At 59.8% G+C, this 13,546-nt stretch overlaps 1 protein-coding gene across 2 annotated transcripts in view; it reads left to right on the plus strand.

The window, feature by feature from the left end:
- Window positions 1-13,546, plus strand: part of TESC (tescalcin) — a 46,469-nt gene that overhangs the window by 29,545 nt on the left and 3,378 nt on the right. For both annotated transcript variants that reach the window (XM_032431409.1, XM_032431411.1), the window contains exons 3-6: window positions 4,400-4,480; window positions 8,409-8,548; window positions 10,314-10,375; window positions 10,478-10,585. In XM_032431409.1, coding sequence (XP_032287300.1) covers window positions 4,400-4,480; window positions 8,409-8,548; window positions 10,314-10,375; window positions 10,478-10,585 — 391 coding nt within the window. The remainder of the gene's footprint in view (window positions 1-4,399; window positions 4,481-8,408; window positions 8,549-10,313; window positions 10,376-10,477; window positions 10,586-13,546) is intronic.

Raw genomic sequence — 13,546 nt, forward strand, 5'->3', positions numbered from 1 at the left:
GAGGTGTGCAAGTTGTGTGCCCCTGGGGCCTCCGTGGGGGACCGCTCCCCGCTGGTCACTGCGGCAGCATTGCCGGACCCGTGGCCCCCACACATCAGCTCTGTCCCCAGAGCCCTGGGCTCGTGGGGAGCAGAGCTCTTTCCCACGGCGCCGGTCTGGGCCCGGACACCTGCGGCTGAGCCGGTTCTACCAGCCCAGTGGCCGCTGGGGGCGGGTGGGGAGGAAGGAGAATAAGACCGAAACCGGCATTTATGGGGCATTAAACTGTGGTCAACCTCTCCCAGGCTCTGGGCTTCGGGCCTGCAGTTGACTTGTTAAAAAGGGAAGTTGGCAAATATCCGGGGGTGTCCCCAAGGACCAGACAGCCAGACCTAAGTCTTCCTAGCATCTGCTTCCCGGAGATACTGTGCACTGTCTGTCTGTCAGTATCCTTCTTAGCAATAAGAAGTTTCTTTACCTTTGCCTCAGTTTCCCCATCTTTAACATGGGGATAAACGTCTGCCTTATAGGAGAATAACGTAAAGCTCTTAGAGCAATACCTGTCACCTTGGGAGTACACAGAAAGTTAGCCGCTATTATTACTGCCCTAATGTTATTTTATTTTATTTTTAAAGATTTATTTCAGAGAGAGCACACCGTGAGCGGGGGAGGGGCTGAGGGAGAGGGAGAGAGAATCTTCGAGCAGACTCCCCAATGAGCACGTAGCCCAACGCAGGGCTGGATCCCAGCACCCCGAGATCATGACCGGAGTCGAAACCAAGAGTCAGCTGCCTAACAGCCTGAGCCACCCAGGCGCCCTGATTGTCCTAATTTTAAAATGAAGAGCTCACTGTGTGTCAGGCGGTATTCTAAGCACCGTGTGTGTATTTATTGAATTTATTAATTTCATTAACCCCATGACACTACCCAGACATTCCCGTGATACCCATTTTACAGATGAGGAATCTGAGGCTCCAAGACCTGGAGAGGCTTACCCAAGATCACGTGCCTGGTCAAGTACACCCTGAGCTGGCCCCGGGTGTACTTGATTTCACAGCCCCTTTGCTGTGGGCAGTGCTGGGTCTGCACCCAATTCACAGATGAGGAAACTGAGGCAATGAGCGTCTGTCACGTGGCTGTGTGAGAAAGCTGAGGTTTGAGTGTGGGTCCAGCAGGTACTTGAGGACTGGGGAGCAAGGGCAGCTGGGCTTCAGAGACACCTGCACAGACCTGGGATCCTGTGCCCCCAGCCCGATTCCCAGCATCTGCCTCACCTCTGCCCCTGTCAGTGGGAGGTCAGGCCGCTTTTCTTGTGAATTTTCTTCTGCAGACACATGGTCAGGCTCTGCAGGGTCCTTCCTTCCTCCACCGTCAGCCCCAGGGAGCCCTCTGGCCCTCTGTGGGATTTCATGGTGGCTGGAGAGGGCTGCTGGTGGGTCCCTTCTTGCCCCCTTTCCAAACACGGGGCCCGGGTTTCTCCCAGCCACCTAGAACCTGCAGTTTCCCCGTTGCTGGCCTCTGTTCCCTTCTGGGGAATTAACCAGAGCCGTTTCCACGTCCCACGTGTGTCCCCAAATAGGATGCTCCTGGCAGCTCTGGGGGACAGCTCCTCTGATAGCCTGTTCCCGAGCTTGGCAAGGCGCAGCTGAGGTTTGATGCTCTCCAAGGACCCCAGGGTGAGTCCTGGGAGCAGCCGAGAGGCCTGGATGCCTCGGTGGGGGGACTGAGCCTGGCGCTAGCCAGGTGCTCAAGACAGAATGGACGAGGAGTCGAGCCCTGCCCACACTCACCACCCCTGTTCACTCTGCACACGGCTCACTGAGCACCTGTGCTGCCCCCAGCTGCGCAAGGCGCTGAGGACATGGTGCTCTGGACACGAGGGTCCCTGTCCCCAGCTCTCTGGTGTGTGAAAGCTTCAGATGTCTGTGGCATCTGCGTGCCCACTTTACAGATAGGAAACCGAGGCTGAGGCCGGATTAGTGGTAGCCCGGACCCCTGGCCAATGAAAGCCAGAGGGGGGGTTGGGGGGGGTCTCAGCCACGTAGCTGCTGGTCGCTTCTTTCCCCTTCTCCCAAAATTCTCTCTCAAGCTCCACGTGGCTCCTCTGACCTGACTTGTCCCCGTGTGGGGGTCTCCCTGATGGCGAGGACGGCGTACCCAGAGAAAGTGTCGGCTCCCAGAGAGGGGAACTTACAGACTGCACACAGCCATGACCTCACACCCAGGTCCAAGGCAGAACGTTCTCTGCCTCAGAGCCGCCTCCTGTCCCTTCCTGGTCCCCCTCCCCGAAGGCAGTTGACCTTTCTCCTGATTTCGGGCTGCATAGGTCAGCGCTCGTACCTTGTGCTCTTTATATAAAGAGGGTCCTAGTGCAGTGGTTCTTTGCTTTTTGGTCTTTAAGCATATCTTAGGGAAATTTTTTAGATGCCTTATTGAGATACAATGCATGTATCATACGGTTTACCCATTTAAAGTATGCAGTCTGTTTGAGGACCTTTTCATCACCCCCTCTCCCCTCCCTGCCATGAAACCCTATACCCATTAGCCACCAACCCCTCTATGACCCCACCCCCGGCAGCCAGCAGTCTGCTTTCTGTCTCTGGATCTGCCATGGATCGGCCTGTTCTGGTCATGGCGGATAAATGGATCCCCTAAGATGTGGCCGTTTGTGTCCGGCGTCTTCCGCTCAGCACCTGCCTTCGAGCTTCGTCCACATGGTAGCGTGCGTCAACACTGCGATCCTTTTTCCGACCAAATAGTATTCCATCACCCCGGGCAACTGTTCTGAGTGTGTCCCTTCTTCAGACCTGGGATCTGAGGAATCGGAAGCATGGTGTCCACGGACGCTCGCTCCTGAGTTTGGCCAGGTGACCCCCCTGTCCCCCCGAGCCAGTCCCACCGGGAGCCGCGGGCGGGGGTGGGGGGCGGACAGGAAGGAGCGTGGAGGTGGCCGTGGGCTCACGGAGGGGTCTGGGCATCCGAGCCAGGCTCCCCTTTCCCTTCTGGGAGGTGGGGGACAGGACAGGGGTCAGTCCTGTGCTTCTGCCGGAAGCTTCCAACCCAGACAGTGTTTAACTCTCTGTGCGTGGCACCGCCTCCTTCCCGGCATGCGTTTGTTCAAGTTTTGAGCCCCAAATCTGTTGACTAGCCCACCCCTGGACACTCTCATCTTACGTGTCTGACCTCCTCCCACCTCTGCTGCCTGGGCGTGCATCCTTGCTCCCTGGGATTACCAGCCTGGGCCTTGGGTCCCTTCCAAGGCCACTGCCCCTTGAAGTCCATGGGACAGAAGAAAAAGTAGGAAGCAGATTCTGAGAGAAAAGGATGGCTTTTTGTGGGAAGGTCGAGTGGGCAAGGGCCTCCTTCCCTGCGGACCCGCAGCCTGTCCCCCACCCAGCGGTACCTGTGCCCAGTGACAGGGTGGCTGGGATTGAAATTCACCTCCTTCTGCCCCCAAGCCAGCACCTTTCCCCGCCCCCCCGAACAGCTTTACAGAAATAGGGTTCACATACCATACAACTTGCCATTAAAATGTACAATTCCAAGGCTTTTAGTACCCTCAAAGGTGTGCGTCCAGCCCCACAGTCAATTTCTGAATCTTTTGATCATCCCCTACAGAAGCCTGGTACCCTTAGTTGTCCCTCCCCAGCGTTCCCACGCCCCCGGTCCCTGGGCGCCCCTGGGCTCTATTCTGTCTCTACGGATCCACCTGTTCGAGACATTTCGTGTAAATGGAATCCGACACTGTGTAGTTTTGGTGCTGGGCTGCTTTCACTCAGCACATATAATGTTTTCAAGGCTCAGTTGTGTTGCAGTGTGGATCCCTACTTCCTTCCTCTTTATGGCTGAGTAATACTCCATCGTCTGGATGGACCACAAATTGTCTACTCAGTTGACAGACACTTGGGAGGTTTCTGCTGTGCGGCTACTATGAATAATGCTTCTATGCCGTCCGTGTACCCATTCTTACGTGGATGCATTTGTAGGCGTGGAAGCGCCGGGGCCCATGCTAACTCTCCATTCCACCCGTTGAGGACTTGCCAGACTGTCTCCAGTCCCCAGGCCAACAGTCTGCTGTCCCAATTCCAGATTGGCCAAAGCAGGGTCTCCTCACCTGGGGTCTGTGATGGGCCTCAGGTGGCCTCTGACCCCTCATAAGGAGGCACACACCTTGTGTCTCTGCATTTTTCTGGGGGTGAATGTCCAGGACACAGAGCGTCCTGGAGCCTTCGGATCCCCCCAGCTCCTAGTGGTCCAAGGTTGCAGATCAATACAGTGTGTTCCAGTCTTGTCTCTGGACGATTCTAATGGGACTTGCTCGGGACTAAGAAATACAGCCTGATACGTGATGAACATGCCATGTGACCTTGGCTTTTTTTCCCTCTCTCTTTTCCCGGTGCTTCTCCCTCCTGGGACCCAGCAAGGAGAACTTCAACAACGTCCCTGACCTGGAGCTCAACCCAATCCGATCCAAAATCATCCGTGCCTTCTTCGACAACAGGTGCGTCTTTGTCCCTGAACCAGCCCTAAACCAACCTACTCTTGTGAGGGGCGTCCCATTGTTTTTGCTGTGCTCTCTTCATCAGAAGTGAGTCGCTAGGTCAGCCCACGTGAAGAGAGGGGACTACACAGGGGCTGGGTGCCAGGAGGCCAGAATCGTTGGGAGCCGTCTTGGAGGCTACCTCAGTTTCCGTATCTGTAAAATGAAGGTCACAATAGCATCTGCCTCTCAGGGTTGCTGAGGGTGCACTGGGATAATGTGCACTAAGGAGTTGGCTGTCATTCTGCTTGTCACCCTGACGTGCAGAGAAACTGAGGCACAGGCGGTGGTGCAGTGTCCCGGAGCTGAGGCTCCAACCAGAGCTCGTGCCCTCAAATGTCCAGCATTGTTGGAGTTGAAAGACTTGTGTGACTGCGTGGAGACTCACTGTCTGAGGCTCCATCAAGAGTTGGGTGGTGTACGCCCTCCCCAGGCTGCCAGGGCCCTAGGCCTGGCCCCCCATGTCTACAGAGATGGCTGAGAAACTGGGAGAACCGACAGAAAGAGGAAGGAAGGGAATAGGCGTGTTGTGGCCAGAAGATGGGTGGTGACTTCCCGGAGGGGTTTCAAGCTTGTGAGCCTGAGCCACTCAGCTCTGGTTCTGCCAAGGCTGTGCGGCCCTAAGCAAGATGCTGAGTCTCCCTGAACCTCCCCTGGTTGTGGGTAGGGGTAGGTGTCCTCAGCTGCTCTGAAAGATACAGAGGCCTCCCTGCAGGGCAAGGCCTGAGAAGCTGACCAAGAGTTAACAAGGCAAAGCCGAGAGAAAAGGTGTTCTGGGAGGACCGAACTGCATGTGCAAAGGCCCTGTGGCACAAGAAAGTCGAGTGAGTGTGGGTGGCCCAAAGGAGGTCTGGCCAGAGCACAGAGAGGCCATGCGAGATGAGAGGTGTGGGGAGGGCAGGGCTGCATCGTGCAGCCCCTTGACCAGCAAGAGGGGTCTTGACTTCAACCTGGGAGCAGCAGCGGGGGGTGCTGATGGGTTTAAGGCAGGGTGGGGATCGCAGACTCGGCTGCCGGTGGGCTGTGGGGGACGGAGGCCTGGGAGAGGGTGTACTGTGGTCCCCCAGGCTGGAGGCAGGGCTGCTGAGGGGAGATGGAGGGCAGCGGGCAGCCCTGTGACACCTGGGAGGGAAGAAGAGAGGACAGAGGGAAGGATGGGCCTGGGGTTGGAGGTGAGCAGCTGGTACCAGAGGAATCTGCACGGACGATTGTCACATTTGCCAGAAGGACGGCGCACAGTCTGTGGTGAGGATGGGGTTGGAATGCTCTTTTTGCCTCGTGGGCCCACCCCTGCCTGTATGTGTCCGTGAGGCTTGTTTCCAAAAGGCTCTGCGCAGATCTGGCCCCTTGGTAAGCTGGCCAGGCATCGGGGACGCAGCCTTCTGTGGGGCGCAGCTCACAGCCTGAGGTGAGCGAGGGAGGGGTGAGGGCAGTGGCCCTGCTGGTCCCAGCTGCCTCCTGGGGCCTAGCAGGCTGGTCCCCTGAGCCTCCCCTGCCCTAGCAGGGAGTGTGTTCAGACTGGAGAGAGGGTGCTCCTGGTGTGGACGAGAATGTTCTGGGTCCTGACTGGGGCGTGGGTTACACAGGTGCATACTGTTCAAATGCAAAATCTGTGCCTTTGTAGGTAATTATTCCTTAAAACAAATCTGACCCCAGGTCGCAGCTTGGCTTTCATCTGTCACCTGTGGGAACTGGGCACGGCTCCAGGAGCTGTGTTTTCGGCTCACGGGGTGGCATTCGGGTGTCTGCTGGGCTGCCGTCCGTGAGCCTCTGCCTGGGAGACGGGCCGTGGGCCTGAGGCTGGAGCTGCAGCCTCTGTCTGGCTAGGGGACAGGAAGGCAGGGCCCACGCAAGCAGCCACTGGACTTGGGGGCGGCCAGTCAGAGGCAGGAGAGACACCCCCCTTTACTTGGAGGGTCCGAAGTTAGGACAGACATCGGAGGGCTGGGGCAGGTGCGGTGCTGCCTGCAAGGGGGGCGGGGGGGCTTCAGTTGGTCAGGGAATGCTGAGTGTCCGGAAGGTGGACGTCGAACCAAACCTCTGGGGGCCCCTGAGGAGTGGAGGGTGACAGGAGGGGGTGTGCTGGGCCGGGGTGGATGGTGACAACACCCACCTTTTGGGGCCTGGGGGAGCAGGGGGAGGGATTGGGGCTTACCCTGAGATTTGAAGCCTCTGGAGGTCCTGAAGCTGGGGAGCAGTAGGGTGTGATTTGCATTTTGCAAAGCTCGCTCTGGTCCCGCTGGGGATGGTGAGGCTGAGGTAGGCCGTGGCAGGTGCATGATGGGCAGGCAGCCTGGAAATCTCTGAAGAGGGGAAGATTTAGGAAGGACTCCCCCAGCCTTGCCCCAGAACAGCTTGGGGCCTGCAGCTAAGAGCCTGTACACTCTTCTCCATCTTTCATTTCTTTCTTTCTTTCTTTCTTTTTTTTTTTAAAGATTTTATTTCTTTATTTGTATGAGAGAGAGCAAGCGCGCATGCACTCGTGAGCGCACAAGCAATGGGGAGCTGCAGGGAGAGGGAGAAGCAGGCTTCCCGCTGAGCAGGGAGCCCGATGCGGGGCTCGATCCCAGGACCCTGGGATCATGACCTGAGCTGAAAGCAGATGCCTAACCGACTGCGCCACCCAGGTGTCCCCACGTCCTTCGCTTCTTGTCGCGGAAGTTCCAAAGGGGTGGGGGGAGGACTTTGGAGTGGGTCCCAGAGACAGAATTTTCCTCTCAAGAAAGACCAGGGTCAGCCTTGCTTTCCCAGTCCCCTTCAGGACCTGGACTGTGGGTGGAGGGCAGTGTGAGCAGGGTCCTTCCCCACCTCCAAGGGCTCTGTTCCTTACAGAATCGTCAGAAAATTAAGGATGAAGAAGATTGCTCTAAACTGGGCATCTTTGCAAAAGGAATGAAAGCTGCCCGCTTGCTGACGCCCTGCTGTCTGCCGCCAGGCACCATGCGGCCACGAGGCGGACCCTGCTGGAGCCCCGCCTGGAACGTGGGCCCTTCCTGGCACCTTCCGCAAAGCACGTTGCTAGGGACAACCTCGAGCCTGCCTTGACTTGTTAAAAGATCTGAACTTATCAGTAAACTTTGCACTTTGGCAGTAAACCAGTGACTCAGCGCTGCCGAGCTGATCACTACCGGAATTGCAGACAGCTTGATAGAGAGCAGGAGTCGGCTTTTTCTGTAAAAGGCCACAGAGTAAATATTTTAGGCTTCATGGGCCATGTAGAGTCTGTCACGGCGGCTCAGCTCTGCCGTGGTGGCATGAAAACAGCCACAGACACTGAGTAAATGAATGGGTGTGGCTGTGTGCCAATAAAACTTTATTTAAAGACATTGACATTTGAATTGCACGTAATTTTTATGAAATTTTGTCATGAGATGCTATTATTACTTTGGGGTTTTTTCTCCCCCCAAACATTTTTTCAACTATTTAAAAACCTAAAACCCCCTCTTCATCCATGGACTGGACAGAAATAGGTGGCACACGGGGGTTGGGCCATGGACAGGAGTTGGCCAGCTTCGGATCTGAAGGAAAGGGTAAGGAGAGGTGGCTCGATGAGTTACTGAATTGCTCGGTGCCTTGGTTTCCCCACGTGTGAGTGCCCACTCCTGGGCACCCCAGCCCTCACCACCAGCAGTGTGGTTGTGGTCTTGCCCCGGCCCCCTGTGCGGTGAGCTCTGGGAGGGCAGCACCGGGCTTGCGCTAAACCTCCGGGGGCACCCCCTCCCGCCCTGGCGCCCCTGCAAGCAGGTTGCTGGGAAACGGAACCCAAGGCTGAGACGGCCATCGCGGGCGAAGCGTGGGCCAGAAGGGCCGCGTTCCCCGAAGCATCGCAGGCGAAGGGACAGGATCCGGGGTTCCCGCGCTGCCGACATGTCCCTCTCTGCTCCCGTAGGAACCTGCGCAAGGGGTCCAGCGGCCTGGCTGACGAGATCAACTTTGAGGATTTCCTGACCATCATGTCCTACTTCCGGCCCATCGACACCACCATGGACGAGGAGCAGGTGCAGCTATGCCGGAAGGAGAAGTTGAGATGTGCGTGCGCGTCGGGGCCGGGCCGCGTCTCCCCGGGTTCCGCCGCGCCCCTGCAGCTGGCGGGTGGGCGAGCGTGGAGGGGAGGGCCGGGGGACGCCAGCCCGCGTCCTTTGGGAGGTCCGTCCCAGTTGACAGCACCCAAGGAGGCCCCCAGGGGGTGATTCTCCCCCCAGGTTGTGCCGTGGCGGCTGGGGTTCTCGGGGGCCGTGGAAAGAGCAAGGCCCTTGGTTCAGACAGACCTGGGCTCCCCTCGGGCCCCTTCCGCTGAGCAGCTGTGTGACCTCGAACCGGAACACGGGCTGCTGATTGTGAACACACGCTGGTTCTGAGGCTCAGTGAGGTCACCCAGGCAGCGCGCGCCCTTGGCACCTGGGAGGAGCTCCGTGAACCTGTTTCTTCCCTCGTCCTTGAGCTGCCTCAGACGCCAAGTTCACCAGACGGGCCTCTGGCTGATCTGTCCTGGCGGAGCCCCCCTGGTCCCTGGGCTCTGGAGCCTGCGTCGTTGTGATCCAGGCTGGCCAGCAGCACGGGGTCCCGGGGTGGCCTGCGTCACGTGTCCCTGCCCCGTGCGGACTTTCCCAGGACTCCTGACATCCCGCCGTAGGCCACCCGGAGGCTCAGGCTCGTTAGTGGGAACAAGTAAACATGGGGACTGGGCTGTATTTAGCTCTGGAATGCGTACGTGAGGGCTGGTGGGAACTGCCCGGGCTGGGGGCCCCCGAGGCCCCCCTCTGGTGCTCCGGACCAGCGGGGGAGCCCGGTGTCGGCCCAGCGTCCCACCTGCTCTGAGGGCCAGGTCAGGGGTCGTGGAGGCTCCCGGTTTCCCTTCCCTTCACGGGGCGGCCGTGGGCAAACACGTTAACTTCTCTGAGCTTCCACAGTACAGTGTGTGTGTGAAATGGGCTCAGGGCAGCCTCGCCTCGCGGGCTCATGTGCAGATGAGACGTGAAGGTGTTTGCCGCATGTTGCCCGGGGTGTCCGGTCAGTGCTGGGTCAGGGGCAGTGTGGGGGACTCGGTGAGCTCCAGGCTGAGCTGCTGGGCAGAGGGGCTGCCTTCCCTTCGGCTCCTGGCCTCTCCTGGGCTGCCCGATGCAGAGTGATGTCCATCAAGGAGCAAAGCGAATGACACGAAGTGGACTAACCAGAGGAGGTGCTGGTGTCCCTCCCCTGTGCCCACGGGGGGCCGGCTCAGACCAGCCAGGGGCTGGAATGTTGGCAGTGGGGTCCATGACCTGCCGATGAGGGCTGCCTGCTTGGGTCTTTGAGGAATGATGCCTCTTTAAAAAAAAAAAAAAAAAAATCTTAAGTAATCTCTGTACACAACACGGGGCTCAAACTTACCACCCCGAGGTCAAGAGTCGCACGCTCTTCCAACTGAGCCAGCCAGGCGCCCCAAGGAATGATACTTTGAAATAACATTGATCTGTCTTTGCATCAATGTCCCCTCTGTGCTCAGAGTGTGCCGGGATTCCTGGTCCTGATCCGCCAGCTCTGTGGTTCCCTGAGCCCGTGCAGCACCCGGAAATAGACGCTGTTGTTGTTATTCCCATTTGACAGATGGGAAAGCTGAGGCTCAGAGAAGTTAGGTCACTTGCCCAAGGTCACCCACCAGGAAGTAGGCAGTCTGACCCCATGGCCTTTGCCCTTGACCTCTACATTATGGATGTCTTTGGCTCATTTTGAGCAAGAAGGTTGGGGAAGCAGGGGGACGTGGGGCTCCCCTCCCAGCTCATCTGACCGAGCCCCCCCCCCCTGTCGCCCCCAGTTCTGTTCCACATGTATGACTCGGACAGCGACGGCCGCATCACCCTGGAAGAATATCGAAATGTAAAGTATGCTCCTCCGCCCGCCGGCCAGGGCTCCTGGCCCTTCCCCACTCCCGGCCCGGACGGAGGCCCGAGGTCACCGTGTGTCTACCTCACCCGGCAGGTGGTGGAGGAGCTGCTCTCCGGAAACCCGCACATCGAGAAGGAGTCGGCCCGCTCTATCGCCGACGGGGCCATGATGGAGGCAGCCAGCGTGTGTGTGGGGCAGATGGTGAGCCGTGTCCCCGGAACCCCCGGCTGACCCCTGCCCCGCCTTGCCCGGCTTGCTTCTGGAAGGCCATGAGGGGAGACCCCCAGGCCATCGGCTTGCCACACTGTTGTCAATGTAGGACAGTGGCTGGGAGGGGATTTCTGGCCTGGGGACGGATGGGGTCAGCAGGGGCTCCCCTCTGGGCTCCTTCGTCTGGGGCCCCGGCGCGGACCTGGGAGTGGGGATGTGCATCAACAAGATGGAGGAGCGGGGCTCAGGGCTGGCGCCTGTGGAGGGGAGCCCCCCGCCGGTCTCCAGAAGGGATGTGCGGGCCAGAGGCGGGTGGCCATGGAGGCTCCACGTTGCTGCCAAGGGCCGGCGGCGGGGCTGAGCATCGGGGTCTCTGCACGGGTGCTGGACACCCCTGGAGGCTCATCGGGGTTGTGCTGGTGTCGAGACGGCTGGGGCATTTCTCAGGACCGTGCGAGCCGGTTAGAGCAGGGCCACTCCCCCTGGTGCTGGTGACTCGTGGGGCGGGACAGCCGTCCGTGGTGGGAGCCGTCCGTGGTGGGGACCGTCCTGTTTAGCCGCGTCCCTGGCCTCCACCCCCTGGATGCCGGTCACTCCCTCCCAGGTGTGACAACCAAGAACGTCTCCAGACATGGCCAGGTGTCCCTGGTGGGGGGACGGGTTCGTCCCCAGTGAAGAACCACGAACGAGAGGGGCACAGACGTAGTTGGTCAGCAGAGGGGGTGCTGCGCGGGGACCGACTGGGCCGGGGCTGCCAGCAAGCACGTGCTGGGCTGTCGGGCTGTGGAAGCACTTGCACATACACCCCGGGCAGGCCAGGCGCCCCCCGCGGCGCTCCTGTCCCCGAGGGCAGCGACACGGTCTGTGCACACAGCATCCTAGGGCACCCCACGCATCGTTTCGTAGATTTGTAGTCTCGTGTTCCTGGTGGGGAAACCGAGACCCAAGGACATAAAGAACTTTCTGGAATTCGGGGGCAGCGATCCTTACTATGCCTGGTGGACTCACTCTTGTAGGGCTGGGTCTAGCCTGGCTAGCCCTTGACACGGTGGCTTTGAGCCCCAGGGACCCCGAGGACAGGCACCCGACCCTGTCTGTGACTTTGTTCGCTGAGGGATTCGGCTGGTCCCACTGCGGCCATCGCCGCCTCACACCTGTGTGTGTCACGTGGCCGTGGCTCCAGCCACCTGTGGCTTTGGGCTCGCCAGGGCCTGAGCGGAGGGGTGTCTTCCTGCCGGGACCTGCTCTTTGTGCCCCAAGCCTGCCGTCGAGGGGCCTGCTCCCCGGGGGCGGGGGCCGTGGTCATCGTGTTGGCCTGTGTTTTATCTGTCTGCCTCTCAGACCCCGGGGGGGGGGGGCTTCTGGGAAACCCCCCCACTCAGCGAACTACCCGCGGCGCAGAGGGCTGGTGACCTCAGTGGGGAGCGCGGGGATCCCCCGCCCTGTTGTCGAGCCAGATTCCCGTTTGATTTAGTGACACTCTCCTCCTCTAAATGGCTCCCCATCCCACTCCACTTTCAGCTGGTGACAGTTTTCTTAATGTGCTGCAGTAAGAGAGTCGGCTGGCAGCTGCTGACCTGCATAAGCCGCACAAAGCCCAGAAGCGGAGGCGTCTCAGAGCCGACGCCTGCGCCCCGGGTGTGCGCCCCGGGTGGCTTTATTTACGGGTCCTCGGTGTGCTCTCAAAATATTTTCTCCTGCAGACGTCGGCCGGATGCACACACGAGCTGTGGGGCGAGGGCCGGCCCCCGAGGACGCTGAACGGGCCGCCCGCGCTGCCACCAGGGCGCCCACGGGCTCCCAGAGCCGGCTCTTGCCCGGAGCAGTGCTGGCTTTCCAGAGTGCGACTTTCTCTGGAAGGACCCGTGGCTTGAGGACGGGGCTGCTAGGCTGGGGTCTCAGCTGGGGGGAGAGGGCTTCCCCCCCCGCCCCTGCCCTCCCTCCACGCGCGCCCACCCTCCCGCCCTGCTCTCGGGCTGTGGAGCCCCGTCTGAAATTAGCTCTCCTCGGCTGCCCTCTCTCTGAAGGCGTCCCCGGGTCCCCGGGGCGGGAAGAGCAGGGAGCCCCAGGGGACAGGCCCGGGAAACTGGAGAACTGGTCGCATTTGTAAGATTTGAAAGCGTATGTAGGTTAGTTTTCTGTACGAAAAACCAGTGTTAGGAAACCACAGAGGGTGAGGAATCCGATGGGACGCTTGGAGCCCGCTGGGCTCCTCCCAGGCGGACCGGTGGCCTGGCCTCCGTGGGCCCCAGTGGCCTTCTCTCTAAAATGGGGGTGAGGGCAGGGCCCAGGTGGCAGACACCCAGGGTGCGCGCTGGTTCCTTCCGTAGACGGCAGGACAGCTCCGGAGACGTGGGGCTATCTTTCGGTACTCGCCGGCGTATACGTGTGTGTCTTTTATTTCTGATTTACACGAACTGGAACTGAACGGACCGCTTCTTGTCCTCTCCGCACGGCCCTCCCCCCACCCCTCCACGGGGCGGACGGTGGCTGTCCGGTTAGCGCGGGAGCTGTCGCCACCTGCCTGCGTGCTTCCGCCCGCTCTGTATCTTGGAGCCTTTTCCGCGTTCGCACGTAGAGATTGACCCCTTCTTAATGGCTGCTTAGTAATCGGTGGCACAGATGACCAGGATTCATTTAGCTTGTCTTCCGTGGACGGACACGGATGGTAGCCGGGCTGTCACTGTCACAAAGGGTGCTGCAGGCGGGGGTGAGGTTGGGGGAGGCTCGGCGGTGCCAGAGCCCGAGAGAGCAGCACAAGGGCCAGGAGCCCCCCCTCTGGCCTCATGGGGTCCGGGTGTGCCCGGAGCCGGACAGACGCGGATGGAGACTGGCACTGACCGTGACCAGCTGGGGGAGAGGCCCAGCAGGTGGCCCTTATCATGGTGACTCACTGGGCGTGAGGGGTGGGCCGCAGAAGGCAGCCCTCCCGCCCCCCCAACCCCTGCCCCA

This window comes from Phoca vitulina, unplaced genomic scaffold (genome assembly GCF_004348235.1).
Source record: "Phoca vitulina isolate PV1807 unplaced genomic scaffold, GSC_HSeal_1.0 scaffold46, whole genome shotgun sequence".
Classification (NCBI taxonomy): Eukaryota; Metazoa; Chordata; class Mammalia; order Carnivora; family Phocidae; genus Phoca; species Phoca vitulina.